This window comes from Callospermophilus lateralis, chromosome 15 (assembly GCF_048772815.1).
Source record: "Callospermophilus lateralis isolate mCalLat2 chromosome 15, mCalLat2.hap1, whole genome shotgun sequence".
In the NCBI taxonomy this organism is placed as follows: Eukaryota; Metazoa; Chordata; class Mammalia; order Rodentia; family Sciuridae; genus Callospermophilus; species Callospermophilus lateralis.
The window spans coordinates 63,771,194-63,787,973 of NC_135319.1; the positions used below are offsets into that span (position 1 = coordinate 63,771,194).

The window sequence follows — 16,780 nt, forward strand, 5'->3', positions numbered from 1 at the left end:
CCGATACTCCCTGACCTCAGTGCTATTGCTAACCCATTTCATAGGGGGAAAAATCGAGGATCAGAGAACTTTTCTCAAAGGTGGAAATGGAAGCAGAATTTGTACCTCGTTGTCTGAGATCTGGCCTTTCATCATCAGTATTACCTCCTTCATTATCACCACCATCAAAAGGAACTTGGGTGAAATTCTGAACACTGCACAATTTTGGATAGATAGACGTGGACTCTGCTCTCTAGGAATGTAAGCACCATGTCCATTTCCCAGATTGGAAACAGCCGAGTTCCTCCAAATGAAGGTCAAAGCCTCACACCAGGAAGCAAGTCTAGTGGAACAGCGGTCTTGGCTGCTGGCCTCACTCTATCATTCCTGTTGGTTCGGGAAGCTGCTCCGGCTTAGGGCACTCCACGGCAGTGAGGCCACACCACACTGATGGCCAGACTGGCCTTTCTGAACTTTCCTCCCCATTTCAGGGAAAGGGGGCTTTTGTGTGTATGGTGGAGTTCCAGAATGCCCAAAACTAGGTACAATAGTTCCCGGATCTGGAGGAGGAGTTTAATAAGGATATCAATTACTGAAAATTTATAGGCTTCTGAGGGTTTTTTTTTTTTTTAGAGTAATTCCTCTAAGAAATACGCAAGAGGAACTCAGTTTCCAGGACAGTGCTTAGAAATACTGGACAGGTTCTCCATGCAACATCGCCTCCTGTCTTTCAGCACAATCTTTTAAGTGGCCCCTGAAACTGAAAAAACAATCTGAGATCTGTACCAGTCATGAAATGTTCTTCTTAATTTTCCCTTGAAATCGCTATGTGAAAATCTGGGTCCCAAACAGCCTCCTTCCAGGGAGAATAAATAGGCTGGAGAGAAACTGGAATAGAGAAAAGGTATCAAATTCCTAAACTGAAATCTGGTTCCTGGATCTGGAGGAGGAGTTTAATAAGGATATCAAGAAGAGGAAATGCAGATGAGGACCACTACAAGTGGGCTCCATGGGGAGTCATAAAGGGTTCATTCATAAAAAGTTATGCGCGCATTATGCCTGGATTTTCACACACTGCCCTGGGAAAAAAATGCAACGCACAGTTTTTCAGAGCAAGATGCATACTTTCACAATCCACCCTAATCCGCTCTCCCTCCTGCCAAAGGGGCATTGACCTGCCTCCTTCCAGTAGATTTCATGGCACTGACCCCTCCCAGGGACCGGCTCTGCTGACACGGTGCACTTGTTCCAAACACAAAAGTTCACTAACAACTGCATTTGGAAACATCAGAGCAGGCCAAAGAGTTGGCAAAGGAGAACTGCCGCAGAAGAAGAATGGCGGTCACAGAAGCTGAGCACGCGCACGCGCACACATACCATACCACACAGCACACACTCACACACACCACACACACATACACACACCACACACACATACATACACACCACACACACATACATACACACACACCACACACACATACATACACACCACACACACATACATACACACATACCACACACACATACATACACACACACCACACACACACACCACACAGCATACCACACACACACCACACACCACACACATACACCACAGCACACAGTACACACACACACCACACACTACATACCACACACTACGCACACCACACCACATACCACACACACACCACACACACACATATACACTACATATACACCATACCACACAGCACACACCACACACACACCATACCACACAGCACACACCACACACAAACATATACACCACACACACACCATACCACACAGCACACACCACACACACACACACCATACCACACAAAACACACCACACACACACCATACCACACAGCACACACCACACACATACATACACACACCCCCCACACACATACACACCACACACACACACCAAACCATACAGCACACACCACACAAACCACACCACATATACACACCATACCACACACACCACATACCACATACATACCACACACACTGTACCACAAACCACATATACCACACTACACACACACACCACATACCACATACATATTATACACACATAGCAAACACACACCTCACACATATCACATAAATCTCATCACACCCCACATAATACCACACACACACTGTACCACATACCACATACATACCACACACCACACACCAAACACACACCTCACACATATCTATATACCACACACCACATACATACCACACACACACTGTACCACACACACACACACCTCACACCTACCACACATACCACATCATATACCACATCACATGCCACATACATACCACACACTACACACACCACACCACACAGCAAACACACACCTCACACATATCACACACACCACACACTGCATTAGTGGGTAAAATATATACCCAGGTCCCCCAAAACAAAACAAAAATACCCAAACCATCGCCACCACCAATAAGCTGCAAAAGTCCTCTGTCATTAATGAAAGCGTAGCCGGAGACACCAGGACCTGAAGTAAGAAAATTCCTGCTTCAAGTTCCAGCCAAGGGAGCGCCTGGCCCTCTGCCAGTGCCCGTTCCCAGGAACGTGCCTTGGCCCTCTCTGGGGAAACCGGGTAACAGAGAGCTTCTTCCTCCTGAGTCTTAAGCCCATCCCGTTCCCCGGGGGAGAGGCTGCCAGGTTCAGCAAACAGAACTCCAGGAAGTCAGTCAGATTTAAATTTCGATGAACACAGATTAATGTATTTATATGACAACCCTCAGGGGACATCCTGCTCAGACCCAGCAGCCATCTCTCCCCGTCCCTTGGATCTCTGAACATTGCCTCTCTTATCTGTCACTAGCTAGCTGTGACCCTCGAAAATTAGTGCACACTGGGGAGCTTGGCTTTCTCACGAAGGGGCAGGGGGTCTGTGGGTCCCTGTTCTCGTGGGCTCCTCCCAAACAGCTCCAGTGAAATGTACTTATAAAAAATCCGAACAATCGAGAAGTGTGCAAAACACAGCTGAAGCCGACTCCAGCCCAACTTCCTTTCTCAGGGGCACCCACTTCATTGATAAGCGTCCTTGCAGCCCCCGTTCTTTGTATCAGGTCAGCTGGACCATTCTCTGACCCATTTCAGTCGTCTCCGGGAGTCTCTCTTCAGGGAACTCTTCCCAGGCCGTGCTGGTGCTCAGCCGAGCCTGAGAACCTCTGCTCCCAGGGATCCCGCCCTCTGTCATCTTGCCATACCTGATCGGTGCTGCCCGTGAAGCACTAGTGCTGTTGGCACCTGCCACGTCTGATCGGGTTAGGCAGGAAACAGATGGGGACAGATAGCCTCTACACTGCCACTGGGTGGCACAACCCACTTGTCCTGCAGTGGACACATTCCTGGGCATGCTTGGCCTGGGGATCACCTTCCCGTCCTGTCTACCTGGGCTGCTATCTACCCAGAAGATTCCTCCTCATGGTGACAACCTGGAACCCCCACTTGGAGCCTGCCTGGCTGCTTCCCAGCTCCCCAGAGCTCCCAAGGACGTGGATGCCTGTTTTACCTCTAGAAATCTAAACTCATGGCCTTCCCGACACTGGTGCTTGTGCGCTATTCACAGTGGTAGCTGACCGGGTGGAGACCCCTTAGTCATAAAGAAACTCAATAGCTACCAGGGCCCCTCCTGAGTCCAACCAGACCTTCTGTCACTGTGTCTTCGGCGTATCCCACAGGTGGTTCCCCAGGATCCGGCATGATGCCAGGGCTCCGTGTAGCAGTGATTCTCTGGGTTTAGCCCTCTCCTCAATTGCCACTATGAACTTCAGCCCAGTGAGCAGCAGCAGCTCACTTGCAGGCTGGTCATGCTCAGCCTAGCACGAGTGGCTTCTCTGCTCATAGGAAGATATGCCAGAGACCAAGTCCTCACCGAGCCCCCAGGCCAATCCAACCCAGAAGCCCACCCTACAGCCGGCTCTAATGAGGAGGACAGCCCCCTCAGCTGGGACGTTTCCCTCTAGCTCCTGTTCATCTGCTTCTCGCTCCAGCTCCATCATGGCTGCCATTCCTGAGCCGAATGAGTCCCAAGTCATTGATCCACTGGTCCTCAACAGTGGTCATCTTCCCAGGTCACTCATGAGGGGTCTGTGCTTTTGTGACAAGTCTGGAATGAACTCAGCTTTCTCTTTGCACTACCTGCTCATAGTCCCTCACTCCAAGATCCAAGCTGCCTCTTCATGGATGAGTTCACACCCTGTTCATCTCACAAAAATACATATCCAGCATAGAAAAGGGGAAAAAGTTCTAAACCAAGAACAGAATAAAAATTTTTTTAAAAACTCCACCATATTGAGATAACTGCTATTACTCATTAACATTTATAATTTCACTTGGTTTTTATGTATTAGGTCACAAAATGGTTTCTTCCAGTGGGATTTAGCCTGCACAATGTTTTTTAAGTCATTTTGTTTGGAATGATTTGGGGTGACACATTTGGTATTCAGTTCATCACAATCCATACCACTTCTTACACCAATCCCATCTCATTCCTTTACACCTTCGAGGGCATCTAAGTTTGCAATGTCTACATTAGGTATGTATGCATGTATGTATATCAGTACACATATTTTTAATTAATGCTACTACATATTCTATTCTGTCACAATTTTCTGTGTAATAGCATACCATGAACACCTTTCTATATTAACACATAGCCACCTCCAACTTTTAATGGCTAGAAAGTCTTCCACGGAAAAGATGTATTATCATTTCTTCGGCTAACCCCTACCATCGAACGTTTAAATTGCTTTCAATTTTCCTTGCTTCAGTGCACATCCCTGTAGCTAGAGCTTTGCGCACTTCCTTAATTAGCTCCCTAGGATAAATTCCAAGAAGTGCAATTGCTGGGTCAAAGGGTATAAGCAGTTTTAAAAGCTTTTAACATGTGTGGCCAAATGGAGTGTTCAGAGTTTTACAATGACACAGGCCCTTGAGAGCTTCCTGTGACTGCCAACAAGACAGTCCCTTGGAGACAGCAGGAGCATCCCAGAGAACACCTGATGGCTTCTCTCTTAAGGCTGTCTGAAGTCCACTCACCCAAGAGGGGGGCTTTTCTCCAGTAACCATCCCGGACCTCCACATAATCATACCAGCACAGGCGGCTCTTAAACAAATCCATGGATGTGAAGTTCAGGATGATCTGTAAGGAATTACCATAAAGTGAGTTTGGACAACAAAGACAGAAGAGTTCTGCACGATGTGTCTCGCATACCGGTGTTCTCATGTTACCGTTTAGCATACAGAGCCCCCAGAATGCAGTAGGAGTGTTTTCTCAAAAATACAGGCACAGGAAACCTCATGACATTAAATAATAAACCTTAGGCAGGATGGGGAGTAAACAGAAGGAGATGGGCCCTTAGACTCTGTCTGGGGAATCACTTGAGCTTTTGAAGTCACTAGGTGGTTTACAGAGAGCACAATGCATTAAAAAGACAGCCCAGGGCGCGTTGAGACTGGGATTTGGAAGGAGGTAAGGGGTCAGTGAAGTTCAGAGATACGGAAAGATCTTATAACATCATCAATCATTCTGGGGGGTCTGGGGTTAGCCTGAGTGCATCTGAGCACGTCCGTGATCAATGTCCCCTCGGCCATGACCTCACTGTTCTGAGGTGTGGTGTATCTAATAGCCTTCCTATAATTAGTGCATTCATTCATTCCACCATGGCTTGTTGACCACCTACTGTGTGCTAGCCTGTGTTGAGTGACTGAGAGAGATCAGTAAGAGGGTGTCCTGCTTTTAGGGAGGTCAGCGAAGGAAGGCAGGACAGGTGTGACAAGCTAACCAGGACACTCTGACGTAAAACCTAAGAGCCAGGGGTGGCTGTCACACTGAGAAGCAGTAGCCTTCTGGTCCAAGCTCTCTAGCTGGCTCGCTGCCCACCTTCAGCATGTCCCTGCTCCTTCAATCCTCAGCTCTTCCTGCTCTTCAGCTGGCCCTGGCCCCTGCCCTGCACCCAGAACCTACTCCTTTTACAATTCCAGGGACCTTGCTGTCAACAGCTCATCTGTTCCCAGCACCTTCACTCTCTGCTTCTCCACTGGCTACTTCTCTAATATTCAAACAGCCCTGGGGATCACTGTCCGGAAGCCTGCCCAGCATGTAGGAGGCACCCCATAAGTGGCAATTAAAACCAGGTCCCAAGAGTGTGCACTTAGAGAACACAACTGACACAAACCCTCACAGGTTGCCCATCTCAAGGTGTTGGGGTGCCCACAAGATCCCAGGACAAGTAGCATCTTCTCTCACAAAGCCCTGTCGTCCCCTAGGAAATGAAGAGCGTGTTCCAGAAAATAAGAGGCCAGCTTATCTCTGTCACTGGGTGTGTGTGTGTGTGTGTGTGTGTGTGTGCGCGCGCGTGCGTGTGTGCATGCATGAGTAAGATATGTCATTCTCCTTTAAAACTAGTGTTTTTCAACCATACTACACATTAGAATCACCTTGGAAACTTCAGGAAAAAGCTGGTACCAAGCCAATGCCCCTCCTTCCATTAAACCAGATTCCCAGGGAGCAAGGGGGAGCCCAAACTAAACGCTAAGCCTCTTAAAGATAGGGATCTACCTTAGGTTTCTCTCCCATCCCCCACAGTGCCTGTATTCAGGTGATTGAGTTCAACAATACTTAGAAGTTGGTTGCGCGATGATTCTTTAGTCTTCGCTTTTTAAAATTACAGAAAGGAAATGTTAGTACAACTTCCCTGGTAACACATTCATGATCTGAATGAACAGGATAATTATTCAGGCTAATTATTTTAAGTGTGTTAGTGAACCATAAAGACCATAGGGGAAGAGGTGATGAACGAGAGGTGATACTTGAATCAATCAAGTTTGCTAATTACTAGGAGCTCTGGGGAAGGCTGTGTGAAGCAGAAATTGGAATAATTGGTGTAGGAATTTCAATGATGTATATTCTCCCTGCCCCCAGTTAGCACAAATAATTGAGGCTCACATATCACAGCCTCAGCTGTGCAGGGCAATTCAGCAATTTGGAGATTATCAGACTCCTTCCTCCTCCTGCTCCTCCTCCTCCTCTTCCCTGCCTCCCCCCTGTTAGCACCTCCAACACAGACACCTCCCATCTGCCCAAGGAAGAAGATCTGGAGTCTTGGATACAAGATGGCAACAACACCATCTTAAATGCTCAGAGTCAAAGAAAGAGTGTACATGTGTGAGCGCACATGTATGTGTGCAAATGTATATGTATAAATGCACACACAGTGTCTGTCTACCAGCTTGTCCCCTCTGGGTAATAACATAAGATGATGGTCAAGCATGTGGGTTCCCAATTCAGTTACCCAACTGTGCAACAAACAGTATTCTTGGGCAAGTCCATTTCCTTACCTGTAAAATGAGCATGGTAAGGGCACCTAGCATATGAGGTTGATGTGAGGATCCAATCAAATGATTTACGTTACATACTAAGAATAGAATCCAGTCCTTCGAAAATGCCATCACACTATGCTTAACTCAACATTTAAATGGGCATCTTTTTAAAGCTATGAATTAGGAATGCCTGAAGGCAGGACAGGTGTGACAAGCTAGGTAGGCACCTGAAAAATTCCAACCCACCCTGTTGCCACCCCCAGCTGCTGTCACTGGGCCGTGGCTTTGGGGTATATATTTGTATCTGGCAAATGGAGATCTCTCTCTCTGCTTTCTGATCACCACGTGAGCTGCTTCCCTCTACCACACTCTTCCATCATGACGTCCTGCCCCACGTTGAACCCCGAGGAATGAACCATGGACTGAGAAACCTCTGAAATCATGAGCCCTCAAATAAACTTTTCTTCCCTAAAATTGTTCGGGCTAGATCTTTTAGTCACAGCAGCAAAAAGGCTGACTAAAACAACATCTAAGACAATTTGAAGAACACTTGCATTTGTAGATTTTAAGTAATAAGATAAACTTTGGAGTACAAAGTCTGGTTTCCCATTCCCAGTTCTATATCTCACCATGAATTTGGGCAATTACCTTAATGTCTGAGCTTAAAATTCTTCCTTCATAGACTGGATATAAGAATATGCACCCTGAAGTAGGGTTGAGAACATGCCACCTTTATTGCAGAGTAAAGAGGCCCTTGTCCTAGGCTCAGCTCTAGAGGGTCATGGAATCTTCAGGGCCAAAGGAACATGTGAACCCAGAGCTTATACTCCTTGGTCTCAAAGCCCTACTCCAAGGATCCAGGACCCTGGAATTCCCTGTCCATATAGCTCTGAGCCCACTTGCAGGGCATGCAAGGAACTATTCTTTGGACCCATCCTCCTGAGGGTGGCTACCCACATCCACTAGCCAAGGAGCAGCTGTCTGCAAAGTAGGAGTGGCTGATGCCTGGGACTGTGGCCAGGGTGTCAGCACAGTGCTCCTGAAGCAATCAACGGTGGGTTTGGGGCCAGTTCTGCCATGTTGACACCTTCCAGAGCAGCACTCTGAGCTGTCAATAAATTCTGAATTGAACCTTGTTCTCCAGGGCATAATAACAGTGTGCTTATCAAGGTAGGAGATACAGTCTACTTTACAGTTAGCTTGATTTGTAACTTACATAGGTATCTAGTATGTGCCAGGCCTCCTCATGTACAGGTAAGTCTGGTGGAGAAGTCCAGAAATAATGAATGTATAGCACCGGTGAAGTACCTGGCACATATTGTGTGCTCATAAGAAAACTGCTCTTATGATTACTAGTAACTGTAAAAATAAGTCCTCCTATCTCACCCAACTCACAAGAAGGTTTTTCACCTTTAATATTTATTTATTATCATTTTAATTGTACATATTTATGGGGCAAAGTGAGAATTTGATACAAGTATAGAGTGTGTAATGATCAAATCAGGGTAGTTAACAGTTTCATCTCTTTAAACATTTATTTTTAATTAATTAATTTTTTATTAATAATAATAGTACATATTTATGGAGTACACTGTGCGACTTCAGTACATATATACCACGTGCAATGATCCAACTAGGGCAGTTAATGCTCCGCCTACCTTTTCCCCTGGAGTGACAGAGATTCTCCAGACGCAGTGAGAGTAAGAAGGGTAGCCGTTTGGGAAACCAGGTGCAGAAAAGTTTCCTGTTGTGTCCTGCAGGGTCTCCCCACATGCTGCATAAGCAAAACAAGAACTGTGACATGGCTCATGCATCTGGTCCCCGCCCAAGCAGCCCCTGCTCAGGGATGCAGGGCAAACGCACCCTTCACCACCCAAAACCTTCAGAACCACTGGCAAGAAGCAATCTTGGACGCTGACATTTTTCTGTGAACATCTGTTATGGTTTGGATATGAAGTGTCTCCCAAAAGCTCACGCTGACATTTTTCTGGCACGCTGACATTTTTCTAGCTAACATAAGTGAAAGTAACATCAGGGTACAAAGAGTGACACCCAGGGGCTCTGCTAAGACTCTCAGGACTTAGGACAGCCCAGAGCTGGGGTGGAATATCTGCTTTCTGGCCAGCAGTGTGGTTGTGTGCTGGACTTTTGTTTTCTTACCTGTAAAGTAAGCAGGGCCTCACTCAGAGCGTGAGTGGAATCATGTGCATTGTGTGAAGTGGGTGTGCTCAGGGCTTGGGACCTACTGAGTGCTCCATACACTGCAGCCATTATGATTGCTAATGATAACATATGCCACAGGAAGAATATGGAAGTGCCAGTCAGTGAGGCAAGAAAAAAAATACTTTTAAACTCTTTTCAGCTGTTAGTGTGAATCATTTTTTTTTCCCCAGCACTGGGAATCAAACCAAGGGCCCCAAGAATGCTGGTCAAGCACTCTACCACTGAGCTGCATCTCCAGCCCTCAGCTATTAGTTTGAAACTTGCCCATACCTCCCCCTCCTCCCTCTTTTTTTTTTTTTTTTCCTGCCACACACCTCCAAACAAGCTATCATCTAGTCAAGAAAACAGAGAAGAATGCAGAAGCACAGGAAGCTAAAATATTCTACCGTCTGCTATCCTGCCCTTGTGTTTGAAGGGTACTTGGTCATGAGTCTAAAACATAGAACATGGATGTTAAAAATATTTCCCCAGATTTGTCCTTAAAAAAAAAAAAAAAGGTACCTGTATATTGGGAGCTTCAGGTTTTGAACTTCTCTGAGCTCCAGGGATTTAAACCCCAAAGACAAAGACGCTGGCTTGCTGGGTGCCTCTCATCTTATGGGGACACCTCCAAAGCGTGGGAACAAATGTCCTTAAACATCTTCTCCTACATGTGACTCAACCTCTGCCTGACAACAGCTTAGCTTTCAGTCACTCTGTGAAACGACTTGAAGATCCATAGTTTTTAGAACTTCAGGAAGAGATGTGTGGAGAACAGCCCATCCCTGGCCTCAGGAAATCCTGGATATCGGGGCTTCAATATCATATTACCGAACAACTGCCAGGCATCACGAGGATTATGCCCGGCAGTCAACACCCCCGAGGGTTCCATGGAAATTATTTTAGAATAATCATCAACATTCTGCAACAACAGATATATTACTGTGTAGCTCCATGGTATTTACCAGCTGCCTTGGACCCTTTTGGGAAATAAGCAGCATATACATTATAACTAAATAAATACTGTGGCATTTCCCAGGGAGAGCTATAAGGTTTCCCTTTAAATTCAGCAAGGTTATATGATATACGTGTTCTGTATTTTGGCCCCAACGTGCCCCTAGATGACTAATAGCTGAATGGACATATTTCCTAGTTTCATGAGGATGCAAGCCCCACACAGTCCTTTGCAGGTCCCATGGTCCTGTGTAGTAGAGCAATGTGACAGCCCAGGATTTCTCCAGAGGCTTGCATTTGGAAAGTGACTGGACCTGTTGGTAATGGAACTTCCTACTGTCCTCCCCAACCATAGGAATGTATTTTGTCCCATCTGTGGTAAAATTTTGGCTGCTGCAACCAATGCTTTGCACTGTCACCCAGCAGCTCAGGGGATGAAAGGAGACCTCACCCCCAGGGTAGCAGGGGTTGAGATGGTGCTGAAAGTAAGAGGACAAAAGGCAAAGAGGGCCAATTCAAAGGACGGGGACTGCTGAACTGGCCACAGAATAGGCATTTGCTCCAACCCATGGGTACTGCCCAGTCTTCAATAGCAGCCACTGGTCACTGACCTAAGGCCATAGAAATGGCCTCCTTTATAGCACCGAGGCTTCCCTTACCCATAGTATTTGGGAAACGACCTCCATTCTCCCCAAGCATTCTCCCTCACTCTGTCTTCCTGCCCAGCTCCTTGGTTCTTGTCTTGCCAAATTCACATCATCAGTCCCAATCATCCAGTGCTCTGACTGTAATGGGGCCAACCACCCTGGATGCCTATGTACTGCTCTCCTACTGTGACTTCTTCCCCTCTGGACCCCGGGCTTTGCCAGAGAAGTCCAAAGACCTTCACAAGTCTTGCTACAGGCTCTGAGACCTATTAATTCTCCTCACCATTTTGGTTTTCAATGCAATCTCACACCTCCTAAGACAGGTCTCAGAAATAATAACTGCCAAGGATCAGTCCCTTTAGGTTCCCCAAGTCATCACAAGAATGCCATTTGCAAACAGCAGTGAGCTGCGCTCTGTGGGATGCTCAGAGGTATTGGGAACCCTGTGGCTCACAGTTACCTGGGCATTTGTACAGCTTCCGGGCTTGAGCTATGTCTCCCTGACTGAGACGCACACGCTGGCCAATGGTGGGCCTGACGCCATTGTCATCCCGACGGGGAAGGATGGTGTCTAAGAAAACTCCTCTACAGGAACAAAAAAGAGAGAGAGGAAGAAAAGTCAGACTGCCAGCCTGTGCACCGTGGGCTTTAGTCTTCATTTCCTTGCCCCTATTCTCCTCAGCATTCCTTCCTCCGCCTGCCTCTCCCCGGGCTGGCATGACGGGAGCAGCTTCCTTCGCTCTGGCTGGCCTTTCCGCATTTCATCTCATCAGCTGCCTGCTCACTTTCCAAGGAAAGATGACTGCCAAGTGGAAAAATATGCCCTAGCCTGGTTGCCAGAACCTTCCTTACTGATGTGTACTGAGCATTTCATGAAGTCCCTGAGAGGCCTAGCCCTGGGGTCAGCACACTACACAAGGCAGGGAGCACCATAGATCACGGTGTGAGTGGCGCCCCCTGGAGGTGTGCATTGGGCAGTGCTATGCATAGATAAGTTCTGGAGTCATTCAGAGGGAGCACGGGAGCTGGTGCAGTGTGTGGCTCTGGGCGGCTAGCCAGCAAGTGAAGGCAAATGAGTTGGTAAATCAGAGCTTGAGGGGTCGTGATGGCCAGAGAGAAATGCAGAGAACAAGAGAAAGTTGAAAGAGGTTGGCCTGGATGGTTGTGGCAGCCCTTCCCAGGGTTAGCATCATATTCTACTCCCATGTGAATGATATCTGAAATGCCAGCTTCATTTCTAAAACATAAATGGAAACCAGGATGCCTGGCTGAGCCCTGGCCTTATCTGCACCGCCCTGGGTGGGCGTGGTTTCTCCCCACCTGCTTTGCTGCCAGCTCTGAGCCTCCTCTCTGCCTCCAGACCATCTGTGTGGGGACTCTCCTGGAGGTTAGGCCTTGCATTGAACCAGCTCCTCTTGGTACCACCTGTTTCCTTCTTTCTAAACTGAGTTTCTGGGAAGAATTGCATCCCCTCCCTGTTTGATGATCACCTATCATTCACTCCTCACTCCAACTGCTATCTGATACCATCCGTGATGGTCACCACTCACCTACCAATGGGTGTTTCTCAGTCTTTGCCTGTGCTCTCTACAGCCCTAGGACCTGTCACCCCCCACCCCTCTTCACTCTCTTTTTCCTGTTCCCAGAGCACTGCTCTAAGCTGAGCTACAGGAGTCACTTCTGCTTCCTGACTAATGCTGCCCCTTGGGGTTCTGCCCACTTCCTCTGTTCTCCTCTCTCCGTGTTCCACCTACTCCCAGGATTTTACCCACCACCTGAGACACACAGTAAATTCTGTTTCCAGCTTAGAACCATCTACCAGGCCCCTGACACCTGGTCCCACCTCCTCTGAGCTATCCTAGGGGCTTCTTTACCCAACATGTCCCAAAACAAATTTGTTCCAATCTTCTCCTGCTAATTCCATGACCTTTTTCTCCTGAGACTGGACCAAAGAGGCCTCAGCTTCTCCCTCTCCCTCACACTCCCTTGGACTAATGACCAGGTCCCACGCCTTCTATGATGGCATCCCTCCAGTCCCTACCCTTCTCCTCATTCCCAAGCCACTGCCTTAGCTCAGGTGTGTCCTAAGAATGGTGAGGGAGGGCAGGAGACCTGGTCTCCACATGCAAGGTCTGTTGGTGACTTTGCCAGGCAAGCTGTGTGAGCCTAGGCTGCTCGGACAATGTGGTGATTATTACGTTTGTGCTGCAAAATTCCTTTCTTCATGGAAATATCTACAAATGGACACATCATTTGTGAGAGCAGCGGTGCCTATTTTTACAATAATAGGTGATTGAATTTAGAGTTCTCTAGAGTCATTACTTATGGTTTAAAACCTGGTGAGGTCACTAAGGGAAACCAAGGATTCCACTGAGGTTTCTCTAGGGGACTGCGGACCCAGAGAGGAGACAGGAGGAGTTAGAGAAAGCCAGGGCACATTTAAAGAAAGCTGGGCACCCGGAGGCTGAAAGGGAAATCAGCGGATGGTCTAGACTTCTCGTGCTAGTGTTGAAGAGAAAGTCAGCTTGGAGTCTGATTTAGAAAAACAAGCACCTCTAGTGCAAAAATATGACAGAGTAATGTGACCAGGAAGAAATACAGATAATATGCATTTTCTAGGTTAGTACAGAGTTAAGAGAAATAGTGTTTGAAAGTGAGAGAGCCAGGAAAAAGGAGAGTGCACAGTTAGTAGCTAGGTGATTGTGTGCATTTCAGCATTTCCTTGTGGATGTAAATAGCTATTTTGCAAATGTTTTGAAGTCAGCCCTTGTCTTGGCTGCATGCTTTAATTCAAGAGCCATTTCCTGAAGCCCACTGTGCTCTGATCCCTGAGCCTAGTGATAAGAGACCTGCTTGGAGCTTGACAAGCATCTTCTCTTTTAATCTTCTTTACAACCTGGAAGGCAGATCCCCTATCACTAGGCTTCCTGCTCTACAGGTGAGAAATCCAAACCTGTGGGGCTTACACAACTTGCCCAGTGGACAGCCAGCTCTGGAACCCAGGCAGCCCTGGAACCCACCCCTGAGCATCTTCTTCCTTCCCAGCCAGTGAAACAGTGGACAGGAAACAGTGGGCCTTCAATGATAGTATTAAGTGCCCAGGAGACTTAAAGCCCTGGAGACCTCAAACAGGCACACTGGCTCACATGAGAACAGGTTTTGGAGCTGGGATATCCCTGTACGTCTCCGAGCTACCAGCAAGGCACAGGACACTGAAAGAGATCTGCTGGAAGAGCTGCCCTGAGTAACACATTGCCATAGTGATCCTTCCCCCTCTCATGGGGAGCAACCCCTAACACTGACATTGACATTCTGCTAGACTAAGAATGGCTTTGGCAGATGCCATAGGGAATAAAACTGTCAGCTCTGGGTTCTCCAAACAAAGACATCCCTGTACTAGGAGACTGTCTCCTCCTGTTCCCTGGACCTATGCCCAACAAAACCTCTCCAAAGATATCACTCCCCACAGCTTGGGTCCAACTAAGGGAGAAGCAGCACAATAAACCAGAGGGAATAAAGTTATAAGGAGATGGCTCAGTTGTAAAGAGAAAAAAAGACTGGGTTTCCCATCAGCGGGAAAAGCCTTTGTCTCCTAGAGGAGTATACATTTGTAGGCTGTCTTCTGCTCTTTCACAGAATCAAAGACAAAGTGCAGTATGGTTTCAGGGATATGCAAACAGGAGTCATGACCTCAAGTTAGGGAGTAGAGAAACTTTTTTTTTGTACCAAGGTTTGAACCCAGGGGCCTTTAACCATAGAGTCACATCCCCAGCTCTTTTTATTTTTTTAGTTTTAAGATAGGGTCTCATAAAGTTGCTTAGGGCCTCACTGAGTTGCTGAGGCTGAACTTGAACTTGCTGTCCTCAAACTTGCTGTCCTCCTGCCTCAGCCTCCTGAGCCACTGGGACTTGAGAAACTGACAAAATTCCAGAAAAGCCCACTAGTAAGGGCCCAAAGAAAAGAATGGTTTTCAGAAAATTGGCAGAAAAGACAATTTAGGTATCCACCTGTAGCAAAATAGATTTGGAAAAAAAAACATTCCAAACTCTGGTGCAGAGGTAAAAAGAAAGCAATGATAGATCAATAAAATAATTAATCACACCTCCTAATATTTATATCCCTTTGCAATGTGAAGTCGCCACCCCTCTCATTCAGAGGTGGAGTCTATTTCTTCACCAGAGACTGGGCTGGCCTTGTGGGTTGCTCTGACCAATAAAATGGAGCAGAAGAGACAGATGTCATGCAAATTCTAAGCCTGGGCCTTGCTGCTTCCCAGCACGCTCCCAGGAGCTAGGTCCTCAAGCAGAGAAGAGCCTGCTCACATCTACTGGAGGATGAGGGCAGCCCCTAGCAAGGGGAACCGACTGGCACAGCCAAGCAGCACCAACTGTGAGCTGTGTGACTGGTCATCTTGACCCCCAGTTCAAACTGTCAAATGACTGTTGCTGCATGAGTGATATCAGGGCAGACCAGAGAAAAATGAGCCAGTCTGACCCAGAGTATCAGAAAAAAGAATGAGCTGCTGTTTTAGGTCCCTAAGTTTGGCAGCGGATTATTCTGCTAGGTTAGGCCGAGAATTGTTCTGCAATAATAGATAAGGTAACAGCTGCAGAAGGGACGATGGCCTTTGGGGAAGCTGCCCATCACACCCAGTGCTGCCCCTGTCAATCTTCCTCCTAGGAACTGTGGGTACTTTGGATGAGGAGAGATTATTTCATGGGTTTGGATCATGGATTTCCACTGGTTCATGCTGATAAAATGGTTGCCTTTGATAATAGATAGCAGTAATGGTTTTCTCCTGAGGGGCAAAAGGGATGGGATTATGAGCTAGAAATCTCAAGGGGAAAAAAAAATAAGAGATTTTTCTTTAAAAAAAAAAAAAAGAAAAGACAAGAAAAGAAGTACTGATGTCCAAAGAGCCCATGTCTGGCCTCTGGCTCCAAAGTTTTGTGCAGCACCTGGCACAGACCAGGCCCAAAGACACTGCAGTTCCCACAGCGCACTCAGGCTGGGAGAGCTCACAGATTCTCCTTACTGAAGTCACTTATCGTGAAATGTGCAGAGAATTGCAACAACACTGCTGACCTCCTGGGCCCCTTTGAACTCATACATTAGTATACTCATTTAACAAATACCTATCATGTGCTAAGCACCCTGCTGAGTGCTGAAGACTAGAAGAGAATGAGATAGATTCTCCCCAAGGATCTCATCTACCAAGGGAGAGAGGAATACAAAATGCAAATAGTAAGAGAGCAATAATAATTCCATAATTAATTAAAAAGCAATATGAAGAGTTATGGAAACAAGATCCAAGGTACCAGCTTCTCAGGGGGGCCAACTCAACAAGGATTCCTACTCTTGTAATACTTGATCTCTACATGACAGATGATGGCATGATGGAGTGATACTTGGTTATTCCCTGTGCCATTTCCCAAACTGGAGGGTCAGCCCAACACACAGGGACATGCACCCCCAACAGGCACTCATCCTGCCCACTCCACTGGCTTCCTGAGACTCTGTACACAAAGCTCCAGAGTGGGCTCTCAAAGTCTCAGCCTCCCAACATGGAAGAGGAAGCCCAGCCAGCTCCAGATTTCCTGTACAGAATCAGGTAAGATCCTATCTGTCAACCCCTCACCCATCTACACCAGAT

General features: G+C 47.1%; 1 protein-coding gene across 1 annotated transcript in view; it reads right to left on the bottom strand.

Moving 5' to 3' along the window:
- Positions 1–16,780, bottom strand: part of Tll2 (tolloid like 2) — a 116,885-nt gene that overhangs the window by 20,363 nt on the left and 79,742 nt on the right. Inside the window, exons 8-10 of the mRNA XM_076834561.1 lie at positions 11,588–11,712; positions 8,983–9,098; positions 5,042–5,144 (exon numbers count right to left, since the gene is read on the bottom strand). Of these exons, the coding sequence (XP_076690676.1) occupies positions 5,042–5,144; positions 8,983–9,098; positions 11,588–11,712 (344 nt within the window). The remainder of the gene's footprint in view (positions 1–5,041; positions 5,145–8,982; positions 9,099–11,587; positions 11,713–16,780) is intronic.